Genomic DNA, 17,877 nt, shown 5'->3' with positions numbered 1-17,877 from the left:
CATCCACATGAGAGTGAAAGTTGACCTCTTAACCCAGTACAATCACCTCCTAATACTTTTGAAAATATTTATATGACCCCTTCAGAAACTTCACCCATTTTATAAGATTTAAATCGTATTTTTTTCAGTAGTACTATTTAAAGCAAAGTTTACTTCTTTTCACTTTTAGATAACTGCTAATGTTTGAGTGGAATGTTCTAATACTTTACATTTTATACAGGGTGGGGAAAAGTAGGTTTACTGTTGCTCTTATGGAAAATAATATGATAATACATAATACAAGCATAAACTCTGTTTCATATCCTCATAACTGTAAACCTACTTTTATCCCACCCCATATGGGCAATATTTGCCAGGTTATCAACTAACTTAATAATCATGGATTGGTTTGGAAATCATGTCTACCATTATTTCTCTGAGAACATAGTTTCTCAAACAGCTGGTTTTAAAAGATTTTGCATATAGCTATTTTAAATCAACAGTTCTCATGTCTACAGGTCCACTTGCATAATGTAGTCTGAGCAACTGGGCAATAGGAACTTTTGAAGCTTAAAGGTAGAAGTGACCTTATAAATTCTTTTGCCCAAGACCTGCCCTTGAGTGATTAAGAGTGAGGAATCCAGAAGGGCTACATTTTCCCAAAGCAGAGCATCCTGTCATCTCATCAGGGGCATCTCTGGATGGCCCCCTGGAGTGGCAGCCTTGGGAGACAGCATGACCTGCTGTGACCTTTCCCATACTGCCCTGGACAGCACCACTGTCTCCTGAAGATTGATGTACCCTGATGAGTTCCATAGTAGATCATTTAGGGGCACAAGTTATTGGGGTTAAGGTTATCAAGGTTTTTTTTCCTATGTCTTTTCTGATGCTTTGATACAGTAGGATTCACTGGGAATTCACCCACCCCTGTAGAGGTTGTCTATGAGTGTCGCTTGGACAACATGCTTCCTTGGAGTCATGTTTCCTTGGAGTTCCAGTGAGAGAACTGGAGTATGGCTGGGTCTTGGAGCTGGGCCAACCAGGGTGCTATGATTTACTCTGGGCAAGTCACTTAGCACGTTGGGATATCCGTTTCCTATAAACTGTGGACAATACCATTCTTACCCATAGAATGAATGTGAGAATGAAGTTATGTGGCTAGTTGACACGTACCAGGCCTTCATATATTCATCTTTTTCCTTTATGCATTCAACACATATCTATATAAAACCCTAGTATGCAAATTGACCGAATGGCAGAACAACTGGTCACTGTGATGCTCACTGACAACCAGAGGGTCAGACACTCGCTGTAGGAGCTGTCCCCAGCCTGCAGGCCCTGACCAGAGGCGGTGGCTGGTGACGGGGCCAGTGAGTGGGCGGTAGCAGGCTAGCCAAGGAAGGTACCAGGGGAGGGCCCCCCCGATTGCCCTTCCAGTCGCCCCACAGAGGTAGGCAATTGGCAATGGGTGGTGCCAGCAAGTGAGCGGTGCCAGGCCAAGGTGGATGTGAGGCGGGCGGGGCGATCACCACACAGATTGACCCTGGTTGTTGGCCAGGCCTAGAGACCCTAACCATACACAGATTTTGTGCATTCTAGTTTATAAATAATTGCTATATGCCAGGCGCTGTGCTTGGTGCTAGGGACATAGCAGTGACAGGAAAGACAGATTCTTGGCTTCAGAAAGCCAATGTGTTCTCCCTCTTGACTTTATTCTGTAGCGCATTGTGGGTCGTGGTTGTTTCAGAGACTGCAGCCCCCAGTGTGGGGTCACCAGAATGGCTTCACATAGATTGACTGTGGGGGATTTACACGGAAGGTTAAAATGTGTAAGAAGGACGACAGACGTTTCTATGAGGTTGCCCACGGAATACTGGAGAGTGGATAATGGCTGTACTCCAGGGATGATTAAGCTCTATTAATTTAGTTACTAGACCCTGACTGAGGAATTAATTTACCTAGGTGACCTCAACTAGTGATTGTGTGGAAGGAAAGTAATAGATGTGGAATATAGACAGGAAAGTCAAAGCAGTTCTCTAAAGCTAATTCAATTAATATTTATTAATCTCTGACTTCTCGTTAACTCTGTAAGACTAGTCACACGTGTTCTTGCCTTTAGTTTATTATGGCTGATGATTTAGAGTTAACAAACTTCCCTTATATAAGTCTTTTATCCTTTGATAAGGTAATACTCACTGTGGTATAATAATTAAACAATTTATTCAAGGGCTTACAAAGCCCTTTAACAAAAAATCTCCTGGTATAAAATTATCGTAGTCACCTTCTGTGGCATGCAACTTTGAGGGCTTGATGATCCCTCGCTTTGTAAAGTCATGAATCCCAGTAGCTTTTTGAGGCATATGTCAGACCCTCTCTCAGAGCTATGGCTTTCCGCCTGGGATTCTTTCTTGAATCGAACTCTTGTTATAAGACAGTGTCATTCCTATTTTTAGCATAGCTAGCTCCTAAAGCTATGGGCCTGCACTCTGCCCAGCAAACAAGCATAGCTCCTCTCCAGGAGATTCGTTAGTATAACCTTCTCTTACCACACTGCTGCTTACACCTCAAGGAGAAATTAGCATCTGTCAGCTGCCGGAAAGATAAATAAAGGCCCCTTCTTCTAGATATTTTCAGTTTTACCCTAAACTTACCATGTGCCTGACCCCAGTGCTCTGTGCTCTGAGCTATTGAGTATGGAGTCAGCCTTACAGGTAAACATCTTGTAAAACTCACTGTTAGCTGCCATGCGGCAGTGTTCCTGGCCCCACACAGCACCCTCTCCATCAGCAGTCCTCTGAGGACGTTTCCGGGGAGAACGTGCTCTGTCTCGTCTTATGCACCATGAGAACTGTTGGTGCCTTTGCCCGGGTGAGCTAGACCTCTGGGCAAGCAGACCCCTTACCAGCCATGCTTTTCCCTGGCTTGATCATCTTCTTTTTTCTTTTCTTTTCTTTTTTTTTAAAATATATTTTATTGATTTTACACAGAGAGGAATTGAGAGGGACAGAGAGTTAGAAACGTCGATGAGAGAGAAACATCGACCAGCTGCCTCTTGCACACCCCCACTGGGGATGTGTCCGCAACCAATGTATTACATGCCCTTGACTGGAATCGAACCCGGGACCCTTCAGTCCACAGGCTGACGCTCTATCCACTGAGCCAAACCAGTCCTGGCTCCCTGGCTTGATCTTCCCTTCGTCCAGCAATTTGTCTTCTACTGCACTCACTCACTGTTTAGAAGATTGCTGTGTCGTCATCTCATATGTATTTGGTGGACTATCTATCGTAAGCCTTTTTTGGAGAAAGGAAGGATACAAATTGTCCAGAAAATAAAATAAGAATTAAATGTTTTATTCCACAAGAATAAGGGCCAGAGAAAAGATCTCACAGGCACACCGTGCTCAGGAAGGACCTGCTTTGCAAATTGCATTTTAACTCATTATAACCATGATTTTGTAAACATCACCGTTTGCTTAATATGTGGACAAAACCGTAACCATTTTTGGTTAATATGTGCACAAAACCTCTTCTCACAATTACAGTGTCCCAAGCACACACCTCTCTCTCTCTCTCTCCTCTCTGCTCAAAGCCCCAAACCTGCCCTAATTAATAGGCTTGTTAGTATTTTCAACTCAGCTAATTTGTATAAAAATCATGTTGCCAATAATGAAATGTCTCCCAAATGTAAGAATTCATTTTCTCTACCCACTGACATTGTTTTCAACTTCTGCAGTTTATTTTCCATCCCTGACATTTTAAATGATGTTCCTTTAAGCATTTGAAGAACTTTTTCCTAAGAAGTGCTCTTCCTTCCTTCCTTCCTTCTTTCCTTCCTTCCTTCCTTCCTTCCTTCCTTCCTTCCTTCCTTCCTTCCTTCCTTCCTTCCTTCCTTCCCTCCCTCCCTTTTTTTCCTCCCTCCTTCCTTCTCTCCCTTCCTTCCTTCTTTTTTAATATACTTTTATTGATTTCAGAGAACTGTGACTTTCTGGCTCATAGGTCAAAGCTCAACCGCTGAGCCATGCCAACCGGCGAGTCTCTTTTCCAGTTTCCCATTTAGTGTTTTCCCTAAAGCGTCTGCTGCAGTGCATTTGTTCAGCTAATGACCTCCCTTGGCTTGGCTTTGGCATCCTTAGAGGCTGCTGAGGAAGCACCTCTCTCATGAGACATTTTCCTCAATTGTGCGATTAAACTGCGTTACACTGTGTGCTGGTTGTGGGGAAGGCAGGAAGCGCGGTTTCTGCTGCTGCCACGTGTAAATGGGGGTGATGATGCTCTCCCCCATGTTGTTATCTGTTCTTGAGCATCTCTTACTTAGGCAGTGCTGTTGGGGTCTGTGGGGATTCATAGAGCTGAAGAGTCACTCCATGTTTTCAAGGATCATTATACTATGTGAAGAGCCAGACTTACTGAAGGTTGGATTTGAAAAGTGTTATGCTAGAAGTAGCAGAGTGCCCAGGAAGGATACAGGAACAGAACTTTCTTATGTAAAGTGTTTGGAGAAAAAACTAACAAAGGAGGTGAAATTTACACCTTAGCATAGAAAGATGTGAATGAGTGTGAGTGTGGGACTGAGGATAAGGAACGGATATTCATTCAAAGATAGAGGAACAGACCCTTTTAAATGGGCTTAATGACAGGGTGTTTTTTCATTACGATAAGCTTAAACTGCATATCAATTTCACTAACAGATGAAAGCAGTTTTTGAACTGGCTGATCGTTTTATGGCCATCTTTACAAATTAGGTAACTGAGTCTAGAGGGGTGACTGTGAACACAAACAACACTATCGTGTTTATACAAAATACTTTATCATGCATTATCTTATGTAATCTTCACAATGAGAGGAGGGGTGAGGAGAGGGGTTGTGGAGGCCAGATTACCTCAGATGTGGGTTGGGGGATGGGGGTTTGGGATGTGGTTTTGAATGAGGTGGAGAAATCTTTAAGAAGAAAAGTGACGAAATGTCACACATTGGAAAATAATCTGTCGGTCGGGCAGAGAGTAAGCTGTATCAGGACAAGAAGGGAATGGGGTCAGTGCCCGGCGTGGAGGTGGGGAGAGTGGTCAGAATTGAGAGAGAAAGGAGTGTGACCGGGATTTGTCATTAGATTGAATGTGAGGAGTGAGAAGGCAGGAATCATGGAGCACAGCACGGATTTGGCCCAAACAGCTGGAAAAGTGCATCTGCCAGCAGGAAATCAGCAGGAAGCTACGGTGTAGTTGAAGAAAGCAGGATTCTGGTTGGCACATGTGAAGTTTGAGATCTGTTAGAAGCCCCAAGGCGAGATGGCGAGTTAGTTGCTGGATGCGTCTGATGTCCATAGGATGGTGTAGAACCTAAATTTGTGAGGCAGCACAAATGGTATTTAAAGCTATGTTCCTGGATGAGATGACCAGGCCAGCACATGTCACTGCAGGAGTGAGAGCCACCAAGCCTGGGACCTTATTGAGGAGGAGGCCTCCTGGAGGCAGGGGAGCTGGTGTTGCAGAAGGAAGGGGTGATGGGCTGTGTGCAATGCTGGTGAAAGTTTGAGAAAAATGGAAATTGAGGCTGGACCATTGGATTTGACAGCAAATCATTGATAACCTTGACAAAGTGGATTGTTGGTGTTTTGGAGAAAATAGCATAATTGAAGTGGGTTCTGAAGAGAATGAGAATGTTTTAGTTATTTTTTTCTACAAGGTAATTGAGAAGTGGAGCAGAAATAAGAGAGTGTCAGGGGTATATTTTAGGCAAGAACTAGATCTAGCCTGTAAGCATAGAGTGATCCAGAAGAAAGGAAATGCTGGCTGGTGTAGCGGACAGGGACCCGTGACTTTTGTGCTCAGATGAGAGGATGGCCTTAGAAGAAAATTCATTTGTCATAATATACATTGAGTGGCCAAACTATTATGATCTCTGAATGCATAATAATCTGGCTGCTCATTATATATATACACACATATATACATATATTAGAGGCCTGGTGCATGAATTTGTACATGGGTGGGGTCCAGCCAGCCTGGCCCAGGGGAGGGGACATGGGTGGTTGGCCGGCCTGTCTGCTGGTTGAACTCCTGGTCTAGGAGACAATTTGCATATTAGCCTTTTATTATATAGGATATACACTGAGTGGTCAGATTATTATGCACTCAGAGATCATCATAATCTGGCCACTCAGTGTAAGGGAAAGCAGACAGAGCGAATAACATCCTGGTTGGAGGTATCTGGTGCTGAGAGTGGAGTAGGAGCTTCCATTTCCTCAGTGAATGAGAAGCCAGGTTACTTGCCCCCTAGCTGGGGGTAGACTTGGTCTTAAAGAGTGGCAGGCTGTCTCCTGCTGATGCTGTGACTCCTGGTGGCACTGAGCTGCTCTGATAGAGATGAGCACAGAAAATTTGCACCCAGAACATACATGTCGGGTGCCCATATCCACCCGAGGAGAATCTCTATCTTGCATGGCAAGTTACTGCGTTCAGGAGGAAAGCGAAATCTTAACCTACCTTTGCTTGCCTTGTTGGCATGTTCAAGGTAGATGCATTTTGATTTCATGATGGCTCAGCTCCCTGGCCAGCAGGATAGGGCCTTCTAAAAGGTACATGATAAATTCCTTTCCTACTTATTAGCAAATCCAAAATAATGGTGCTTTGTTTTGCATCTTGTTCTCCACTTAGTTCATCATGTTTCGCTTACTATCTTCGCCACACAGTTTTAACACTTAATGCTTACAACCATTTTTGAAGAAGTGGTATCACCCAGAGAAGTCAGGTAACAGTTACTTACTTGAACCTCATAGTCACCAGAGTTGCACAAAATACACAGTTACTTTAATGAATACAGTTATACGTTCTCATAAGCCAGGTCTGTTTTGTAAATAACGTTTTATTGAAATACAACCACGCTCCTTCAGTAACATATTGTCTGTGGAGTTTTTTGGAGCTATAACAGCAGTTATCATATGGCCAACAAAACCTAAGATATTTACTATCTGACTCTGCATTAAAAAAAAAAAAATTGCTGAGCACTGCATTAGAGTGTCCGGACCAAAAATAAAATTAAAAAAATTAAATAGTGTGGGCAAATTCGCCCCCATGAGTCACCATGGCCTATGACCCTGCTGTCCTACAGGTCGTTCTCACTGCCTTTGCCTCTCACAGTGCAGCTGATTGAAAGAATGTTGGGGTGCTTTTTACTATGTTCATTGATTGTACAATCTATCCCTGGACTAAGTTGAAATCTCACTTATTTACCTTACAGTAATTAATTTAGCTTTACAGAGCAGTTTTTTCCCTTAAAAAAAAACAACAAATTTTGAAAATTATAAACAGTAATATATCAAAGAGGTGTATAGGGTTCTCCTGACCAGTCGCATCAAGCTTGATGCATCTACTTCCTTGGGGAATACCGAGGTATCCTTGACATCCTTTCCTCATTGAATCAGAACTAGGCTCTGTGCTTGCTTTCTTTTAGTCTTCCAGAATTTGACTTGATATGCCACCTTTTGAGATGACTATTGCAAATACTTTGGTTGATTTTAAGAGTCTCAAAGTTTGGGGGTTCCTGGTCGTTGATTGCGGTCTGGCATCTCCTTCATACTCACCTGTATAATTGTCCCCTAGACTTTACGTCTTGAATCGCCCATGATAAGTCTGCTATTAGGGAAGTAATATACCCTGAGTTCCCTAGAGCAACAAATAGAATATAATTATTGATTAAAATGTTTAATAGATTCCAATAATCTTCAAAAGGATTTTCCCCAAAGCTCTGCACATCTTTTTGTAATTGATATTGTCTTAGTGTAGACTCAGGGTCCAGTCAAAGATAGTAGCTGCCCTGGCCTCAACCCAACATCATACAGGGACAAGAGAGTCCTCTCTTAGAGGAGTCAGTTTACTTAATTCTGTGGGGGTTTTTGTGTGTTTTTTTGTGTTTGTTTTTTTTTTGGGGGGGGGGTGTGTATTTCAATTCAGACTGAGCAATGAGCCCTCCCAGAGCAGAGAAGGGAGCCTGCAGGAGCCCTGTATGCTGCTTCCTTTACGTCTACCCTGGCAGATGTAGTCTCAAGAGTGTACAGTTAGAGCAGAAATTCCCTGCTACCCTTAGGATAAATGTGATGGTTATCCCTAACTCTTCAACCAGGCCTTCAGACTGTGCAGCAGGACTACATAAAAATAAAAAACTTCTGTGAAGGAAAATATACTTTAAGGAATTATCAGCATAAATTTGAGGAACTATCGGGCTTGGGAAAGTATCTGCAAAAAAAACCAAAAATATATATATTAATAAAGGAATTTAAAAATTGGGCAAAGAATTTGGACAGTTCATAGAAGGATATAATTTCCAAAAACACATTTACAAGCATCTCTAATATCTCCAAATTAAAAGCATGCACTATTACTCAACACCTAATAAAGCAGCAATGACTTCTTTAAAACAACGACAACTAAAGTGGATAAGGCTTTGGTAAAAATGACACGGTTTAAATTAATATCATCCTTTTGGAAACTACTGGCAATATGTCTAAGAAAGTAGACAAATGTTAAGGGAAGCATGAGAAATAAAACCAGATAAGGAGTTTGGATTAGATACAGTAGACAGTGAACTCTGATGGTTTCTAAGGGTTGGAGTTATCCAAGATATTCTATATAGATTAGTCTGCTGATGAGTAGGGAGAGGCCAAAACTAACACTTAGGAGTACTGGTAAATATTGAACACCATAGATGATAGAACTTTAAAGCTAAATAACAAGGCTGTCCTGAATCTGACAAACTAAGAGACTGAGAACTAAAAAATATGGAGTAGCTTCCCCAAGGCTCAAGTAAGACTTGTGTGCTCAGGGGAACTAGAGAAGTTAAGAAGAACTAGATGGAATCTTCTGAGTTGCAGTCTCTGTTTTTTTGTTTTTAATATTGAAGGCATTATGGAATGAGTTAGCATCTATAAATGTAGAGTTCTAATGATCTTGTGTAGAGTTTACTGTTTTCTGATTGAATATATAAACATCAGTTTTAATATATGTTTAATATATAAACAGTAAGATTTTAAAATAATCACAGCTATTTTCCATTTGAAAACATTCTGACTAGCTAGTACAGATAATTAGATCACCTCTGTAGATTTGCTAGAATGCCAGCATTCCTCCATTCTTAATCTTTTTTTTAAACATCACCTTTGGCTCTTGATGCAAAATGAATGCCACCAGTTCTGCCCACCAGGAGCAGGAGTGATGAGCATAATAATTCAATCAAATCCTGTGTTATCCACTGTGAACATAAATATCTGCAAAAACTGTCTAACTGTATAATAGAGATCCATGCAACTACAGAGGAGGAACCAAGATTTAAATGGAGAATTCACAGGGAAGACACTTGAACTTGATCTTTAGGGATTTCCAACGGAATTTTATAAATCGGGGGAAGCAGTTGAGTTGAGAAAGAGCTTTCTAAGAACAGGAACAGAATGTGTAAAGTGGTGAAACCGCCTGGCACGTGGCAGCGGACTGAGAATGTTAGGTGTGTTTATTCCAAGTGCTGAGCACAAAGGCGAGAGAGCAGTTAGAGGTCAGGTGCTCAGGGAGTGACTCAGTGGGACTTTTCTGTTTCTCAGAGGAGCTAACATCATAAAGTTATCAGTGCCATGCATGGTTCTAAGTACCTTTACTATATATTTGTTTTATTTGATCTCATTTATTCCCATGTCATAGATAATGTAATTGATCATAGCAAAGGTATATAACTTGCACAAATAATACTACTAATCAGTGGTGAGGTCAAGATTCAATAAGTGGCAGTTGAGTCCCTAATTCAGTGTCCTGAAATTGAGACTGTCCTTCCTGTCCCACATTGGGAGTTTTGAAGGGTCTGTAAGCTCTCGGTCTTGGTGGTACAGACAATCGTTCAAAGGCTCCAAGTGACAAGCTTGGAAACAGCCAGTTGCAAGGGATGGTGAGAGCCTGAATTAGAACAAAAGTATTAAGGAGCTGAAAACCACAGAACTTACTCTTGATATGATCGGGCTTGGAAAATTGGGTAGATGTTGGTACCACTAAGCAAGCCTGTTAATAGAGAAGGAGGATTAACGTTTGAGACGAATTCAGTTGTGCTGTTCATGGAATATTCTCATAGAACGGTGTAGCAAATGGTATGATGGTCAGGTCAGAAGATAAGGAAGTAAAGCTTTAAAACCATCAACCTGGAGCTTATCCGTGAAATCCCTCTTACAAATACTACCAACCACTGAGAGCTTATAGCGAGATAAGAGGCCGATAGAGAAAACTGGCACACTATTAAAAATGTAGTCCAGCCCCTGGCTGCTTGTCCACTAATTGTTTATTGATAGTCCCATGATAGCACAAGGGATTTGCCTCAGAATATAATCAACTGCTTCAATAAGCTCACTGTTTACCTTGGCTGACTTTTTCCTTTTAATCTTAGCAGGATTCTCAATGAAGGAAGCATTGCATTAATTAATGTCTAGATGCAAACTTCTTATTTTGTCCCAGATCAGCACTTTTAGTATCACTAATATAGAGAACATTAACGTTTAAGCTTTGGGTAGAGGAAGGTGTGTCCAAAGAGACTGAGAAGGAATAGTGTGAATACAAGATGAGAAGCAGAAGAAAGGGATGTACGTGTACGTGGTTTAAAGGAGCGAGTGGTCAGCATAGCCACGGAGTACTTAAATGTGATTGAGGCCTAAAAAAATAAGGATTGGAGCCCTGGCCGGTGTGGCTCAGTTGATTGGAGCATCGCCCTGTGCACCAAAAAGTGGTGGGTTCCATTCCCGGTCAGGGCACATGCCCAGGTTATGGGTTCAATGTTTTGCTCTCCCTTCCTCCCTCTAAAATCAATTTTAAAAATGATTGGATTTGGCCACTACAGGGTCTTCAGTAACATTTTTAAGAGCTTTAACCCCTGCTTGTTCTTCTACCTTCTGCTATCTTATTTTTATCCCACCAATCTATCTCCCCAATAATTCTCAACTCTATACTTTGGCAAGATTTACCAAAGACCTCTTTGATTCTGAATCTAAAATACTCTTGGAATCAATCTTCCTTTTATTTAGCTCTTGCTGACCTGAACTTACTGGTCACTCTTTCCACACCCCACCTATCTATCTCTGCCCATCTTTTTTACACATACTGCATGTCTCTAATTACACTCATTTTTTAAGTTATGTATGGTATCAATTTCCAAACCACACATCTTTCATGAACTACAAGGCAGTCTAACAGTCTATTGGACATGAATGCCCAAGACTCTTCAAGTTTAATATGTCCAAAAGCTGAACCTGAATTCTTACCTACATTCTTCCCTATAATCCTTTCTTCCTAAATCTCATACCTTGGATTATCATCTGCCCTGTTGCCAAACCATGGGCTTAAGCATCATACTTGACATTCTTCTTCTTTCTTATCCAGCTGGTTTCACCTCCTAATGACACTTCATTAACTCTCCCTGTGCCCATCACCTGCATCTGGGCCACCAGTATTTCTGACCCAAATTACTGAATTCTCCTCTGGGCTGGGGGCTCCCTTTTTCAGTCTTCACTACCCTGGCCACATAGGAGCTAGAGTATTCTATCTAAATGGAAATTTGATCACATCACTCTCTTATTGAATTATTTGCCCATCCCCAGTCTTACCTCTACTCTTTCTCTATAGATTCATGTCAGATTGATTTTTGTTTCAGTTCTTTAATCTCAACCTCAATCTCTCTTCTCTCTTCTCTCTTCTCTCTTCTCTCTTCTCTCTTCTCTCGTCTTCTCTTGTCTTCTCTTGTCTCTCTCTCTCTCTCTCTCTCTCTCTCTCTCTCTCTCTCTCTCTCTCTCTCTCTCTCTCTCCCCCTCCCTCCCTCCCTCCCTCCCTCCTTCCCCCACCTTCACCTTCCCAGAGGCTCCTCTGGCAGCCTGGAGTACATTTCTATTTCCTGTTTACTGGTGAGTTTTTCTCCGTCCTCAGGAAGCTTCCACAACTCTGTGAATCTGAGTTCTGTGGGCTTCCTCTGTGGTCTCCTAGCATTCTGCCTTTCCCATGTTATAACCCTTGACATATTGCTCTGAAATCTTTCATTTTTGTCATGAGTCATTGCTTTCCTCTGAATTTAAATCTCCAAGGTGGCAGGAACAATATCGCTTTGGCACATCATTTTGCTTCAAGCTTCTACCTAGAGCAGTGCCTAGAATTGCATGAACATTCACTTGATGTTTGTGAAATGAAATGAATGCTCTTCTGAGAACTTTCACATCATTATCTCAGAGGGGGTAAAGTTGAACAATTTGGAGAGGATTTTAACGAAACATGAGATGTCAGTGCATTAGAAGATTAAATTTTTTGTTCAGTTGTTTTGCACTAGTAGGAGGAAGGAGAAATTAGGAAAGCTGATTAGGAGAGTACATGCATTTAATTCCACCTCAAAGAACAAAGAGAAAGATTTTTTTTTTAAACCAGCTTGCATCATTTAAATTTCATCTTCCTTCTAAGAAGCTAAGACCTGTAAACTGTGTGTGTTTTCATATTTAAAGGTATTTTAATATTTAAAGGTGTCAGATTGTCCACCTTTTAGGGCTTTTTCTCCACCTGCAAAAACTTTAAGACCATTTAAAAATCTATCTGTATACTTTGCTCATTGAATTTATTGTGTGTGTGTGTGTGTGTGTGTGTGTGTGTGTGTAGGGGGGGTTGGTGGCAGAGGGAGGTTACAAAAGTGAGCAATCAATTTATAGCTTTTCCTTTTCTAAAAAAACAAATGCAATATATTTTTAAAGATTTAATTGAGTTTTTGAGACAGAAATACAGAAGTAAACATAAAGAAATGGGCAAGGATAGGAGGAAATCAAGGCTAAGAAAACCTAGGTAAGATAAACTTTGAGGACAAAGTGTAACTGAAGTCAAGGCAAAGATATGTGCGATAAGATACATTGCTTGCGATTCTTTAACTTCTTCTCAAAATGAACTTCCGAAAGCTGGAGAGCTCACAGTTCAAGATAGACGTTGCAGGCCCTGGCCGGTGTGGCTCAGTTGGCTGGGTGTTGTCCCATGCACCTAGAAGTCACTGGTTAGATTCTGGTCAGGGCGAATGCCTGGGTTGCAGGCTTGATCCCTGGTAGTGGGCAGGCAGGATGCAGCTGATCAATGTTTCACTCTCATATCCATGTTTCTTTCTCTCCCTCCCCCAACTTCCCCTCCATTAAAAAAAAAAAAATCAGTACAAATACATATTTTTTAAAGATAAGGACTTTTAAGTGAAGTAATTAAAAGCACAGGGTGGATTCAATGCCAGCTGTGCCGCTGCAAAGTAAATGGTCTGTTTTGCCACTAGTAAGAGATTGGCATGTGTTCTGTCTAAAATGGTGGCTGTCTAGGGTTTGCATGGAGATGTAAATTGTAGAATATTTAACTAAAGGGGAGGTAAAGACTTTCTTCAAAGCACAACTTTGAATCCATTGAACTCCTTTAATATATATATATATATATATATATATATATATATATATATATACACACACACACACACACACACACACAATATATATATATACACACACACATATATATATATATGTATATGTATGTATATATATGTGTGTGTGTGTGTGTGTAATTTATTTATTTGGAGTTCCTAATTCTCTATAATACATGGAAGAGAGACCTGGTTGGAAGCAACTTGAGGAGAGAATGCCAGAGTTATCTGCCTCTACAAGACAAATGACCTCACATAAATTTCATTAATACTTAACTCTGACCAGCCAGCACTGTTCTCACAGATCTACAAGAGAAGTTAGCTCAAAATGTATCCCGAATAGCTACATAAAAAGACCTGTTGAGTGGCATTGTATGAGACTTTCTTCCCATAATTAACTAATGGGCTTGTAGGTCATCACAGTGGTTTCTGGGTATGAGGTTCACATGACCAGCTTGTCTGAAGAAATTTGCCATCTTGTTTGCTATGGCAGAGGAACATGCAAAAGCCTCATCTAAAAGGAACAGGAATCTACTTAGGTTTCAAATGAAACAGGAGGTATAGGGCAGTTTCATGTGATTTAGAAATGGACTTTATCACAGTCCATTCCTATCTTCCCTAACTCCCAAGGCTTAAACATGGAGGTAACACTGAGACCATGTGGTTTGACAGAGTGGGGGCTGATAGTCCAATAATAAAAACCTTCAGCTGTTCTCCATAAGTTTTCTAGTTGGTGAAATGTAACATCAACAATGTCTCAATAAGAATAGTCATTCCTCATATTAGATTTTGAGATTCTAAACCATATCTGTAGAGAAATCTGACCAAGATTTTGAGGAGAGTCAGCACACTGGCACATCTGGAATTCGGGGAGCTGGAAATTGTCTGATGTGTGAACTGGATGGACTAAGGGGGAAAATGTACCTGAGGGATGGGAGTAAATGGTTTGTTCATTCTGGTAATAGATTAAGAGTCTCCTCTCAACTCCACAACCACTGCCCAGCCATTCCTCTGAGCTATGTGGGGATTGTTCTTAATGGTGTGGTTTCTATATGGTTATATCTGTGGTTCTCTGAGTTACCCAGATGAGTAATTTTAATGTGGTGCCTGGCTTGGGATTTTTGGTTCAAAGACAGACACAGGAAGAACCTGTGGTGAATGCTGTACAGAGCACGGGTATTGCCCATGGGTCTCTGTTCTCCTTGCTGCTCTCTTGTTCTCATGTAAAATGAGGGAGAAATTGTTTTAAATTTTCCAAAAAACAAAACTCTGCATGGCGATGGTTTCCCCGGCCCCAGAGCTGATTTTTCTCATTCATTTCTTTGCATGGACCGGAAGCGTTTTTGTAGGTTGCGAGAGCGGCTGGTACGGCTCATGTGTGAGTCTCTCAGTGTAGCCAGGCGCTGTCTGTGGAATGAGAGAAACAAGAGTGGGAGTGGAGGTGAGGATTAGGGGGTGAAGGGGAACACTGTCTAATCTTAGAGAACCACAAAGAAAATTTTGGCAACTGAGTACCGCCTGCTGTCTTCAATTAAATTTTAGTCATTTCTGATCATATGGTTTTTCAAAACAAATCTTGGCATCAAGTATCTCAGATTATTTGCCAATGCCAGTAAAAGGTAATGTAGAGTTTTCAGACTCTTCAAACTTCCCCATGAATTGAAACAAGGATAATCATGGCTCTGGAACCAGGAGATATAAAGTTCTTCCTGTCTGTCTACAGAATACAGTACCATCCACAGCCCGTCAACCCCCATTAAAGATTCCGACTCTGAGCGATTACGTCGAGGTTCTGATGGGAAATCACGTGGACGAGGCCGAAGAAACAATAATCCTTCACCTCCCCCGGATTCTGATCTTGAGGTATGTCATTGCCAGCACCTGAGCGAATAACACGGCATCTGAGGAGCTGAAGGATGGTTCTGAAGACCTGCATTGTTACAGCAGTGACAGGGTGTCCAAGTGCTATGGTTGCACTTTCCATAGTAACTATAAGGAAAGCATTGTTTTCTCTCCTGCATTCACTCCAGGGAAAGCAATTATTTCTGTTCTCTCTCCCATTCTAACTCTATGGTAAAGTGTCGGCTTATTTCTCTCTAAGGGAATGTAGTCAATTACACAATTCTGTTTGAACAAAGTTATCTGATAGTGCTCTGTATCACTGTTATTTTAGTTAGATAATGAAAGACATACTTGTGTGCAAAGAAAGGGAAACCTGGAATGTTCTCAACTGAAGTGGTCATCCTCTCATGAGGTGTGTGCTGTTTGAGTTCAAAAGCAGGAGGGATTAGATAAAACCTCCCAGGGTTGGTAGGTTTCATAGCCTTGAATCCATTGCAATTAAGTTTCTGGTTTTTGGTGTGTTTTGTTGTGGGGGTTTTTTTGTTTGTTTGTTTTTTTGTTTTTTGGGTTGTTTTTTTTTTTTTGCCATATTGGAATCTGATGGTGGGAAATGTAATTACTTTGGTCAAAAAGATGCACATTTTCAGCAGGACCTAAATGACTATGTACTGATGTAAGTGGGAATGGAAAGAAGAAAAGCAGGCGTGAGGCCTTTTGCGGTATCTCAAAGAACACTGAAATGAGTTCTTCAAATCCAGTTCCAAATACCCTGAGAGTATGTCAATAGCAGTGTGATGTGTCCGTTTATGTTATTAACTATAATATATGGAATCATCAGAAAATCAAATATTGATATATAACCTGGCCAATTGATAACAGCCCCATAGGTAACATAAGGATGATGGAAAGTTTTAGGTTTTGTGTGCAATTTTTTAATACTTTGCTTGATAGAAATAAAACATCAGATTAGCTCCTTTAACACTTCCTAATGAACAGAGAGTAGAAACAAGGACAAGATAAATTGAATGATTTTTTTTAATTGATTGTCCCTCTCTGTCTCAGAAGTTATAAACAGCCTAATTTTAGCTCGTTTTTTATTTCTTCAGAGCTGAGACTGAGAACATGTTTCAGAAGTAAGAAGGCCATGTGTTATTCTGTCTCTGCTGTATTTATGTTGATGTTGCTAATAGAGCTGTCCTCTTGTATGTCATCTGAGCTTACAGCAGAAGAAAAGTTGGGAGACATACTTTGAATAGTTGAATTTAAAAAAAAATCAGATTTTTCGTTTTTCTCCCATTTCAAAACAACTGCTAATGTTGAAGTTGTGAATAACAAGGTTTCTTAAGCAAAAGAAAGACACCTGATTTGGTTCTTCCTTTGTAGAGGGTGTTCATCTGGGACTTGGACGAGACAATCATCGTTTTCCATTCCTTGCTTACTGGGTCCTACGCCAACAGATATGGGAGGGTGAGTACCAGGAGGCTCTTTCTTTTTTTTTTTTTCCTTTTCTTTAGAATAACAAGGCCTAGAATTTAATTTTTGTCCAAATGGGAATGTGGTTAAACTTTAAATGATAAACCAAAAATCTAAAACACAAAATAACTTGATGGGTTGACAAAAACATGTAAATAAACAAAAGGAGATGTTTTTTTGATTCTTAAAAATGAGTAAACTTTATGCAATTTAATTCATTCTTACTTCAGATCCCAATGAATAAAAGTGATTGAATGCTCTTCTAAGATAATATATTAGAATGTTTAGATGACATAGAAATATTTTTTGGGTTGTATTTTTTTATTTGCCATGCTCTTCTATCTATCTATCTATAATATTTATTATTCACAACATATTCAGTGGAGCAAATATTCACTTTCTATTGTTTTCAGTGATTAGCAGTATTAGTATTTTATTTTCAAAGCATCTGTTATGAATGAATTTGCCATGAGACTGAATTTATAGGAATGGTATGCACAGCTAGGCCTCTGAATGACAATAGAACCAATACATTTATGTTTGAGTTGTTATAATACTTGGTGTTGTAGGTAAAAAAAAAAAATAATGTTATAGACCACCTATGTGAACAGACCTTCAGTTTCAATGTTCTGCATTTGAGTTTTATAAAACCTTGGTCATTTTTTAAAAAATATATTGCTTTATGGATTCATAAACCTTTCCACACAGTAATCATGCTATTTAAAATAACTATAAGTAATGTCTAAAATTATTCCATAAATATGATATTTTAATTTTTTTAATCTTTAAAGAAATATGACCAATCTTAAATTTATAAACTATTGGTTTGGAACCTTAAAAATGAAACTGTGTTTATCACAGTTGGTACTCATAAAATGTGCATGGTGTCATTACAGATTCTACCCAGCCCAGGTATTCGTTGTTTCAATAAGTATAATTGAGTGCTTGCTATGTAGATATAGTGTGGAGGTAAAAGTAAGGCATTATCAATTGAGCTTCACAGTGAAGCTTTCCTTCTCCTAACCCTAAAGATATGTCTAATAAAAAAATGGCTTAAAAATGCACATTTATAAGAGTAAGAATAATCCACTATTTGAATTTCTGTCCAGAAATAAGGTATCTGTAAAACACAGTATGTCCCAT

The 17,877-nt window shown here is 40.2% G+C and overlaps 1 protein-coding gene across 14 annotated transcripts in view; it reads left to right on the top strand.

Annotated features, from left to right (window-relative positions):
- Positions 1-17,877, top strand: part of EYA1 (EYA transcriptional coactivator and phosphatase 1) — a 293,996-nt gene that overhangs the window by 215,505 nt on the left and 60,614 nt on the right. For all 14 annotated transcript variants that reach the window (XM_036437128.2, XM_036437131.2, XM_036437126.2 and 11 more), the window contains 2 exons: positions 15,143-15,282; positions 16,645-16,728. In XM_036437128.2, coding sequence (XP_036293021.1) covers positions 15,143-15,282; positions 16,645-16,728 — 224 coding nt within the window. The remainder of the gene's footprint in view (positions 1-15,142; positions 15,283-16,644; positions 16,729-17,877) is intronic.

Source organism: Pipistrellus kuhlii, unplaced genomic scaffold (assembly GCF_014108245.1).
Source record: "Pipistrellus kuhlii isolate mPipKuh1 unplaced genomic scaffold, mPipKuh1.p scaffold_m20_p_14, whole genome shotgun sequence".
NCBI classification, from domain to species: Eukaryota; Metazoa; Chordata; class Mammalia; order Chiroptera; family Vespertilionidae; genus Pipistrellus; species Pipistrellus kuhlii.
This window is presented reverse-complemented; position numbering and strand designations above follow the sequence as displayed.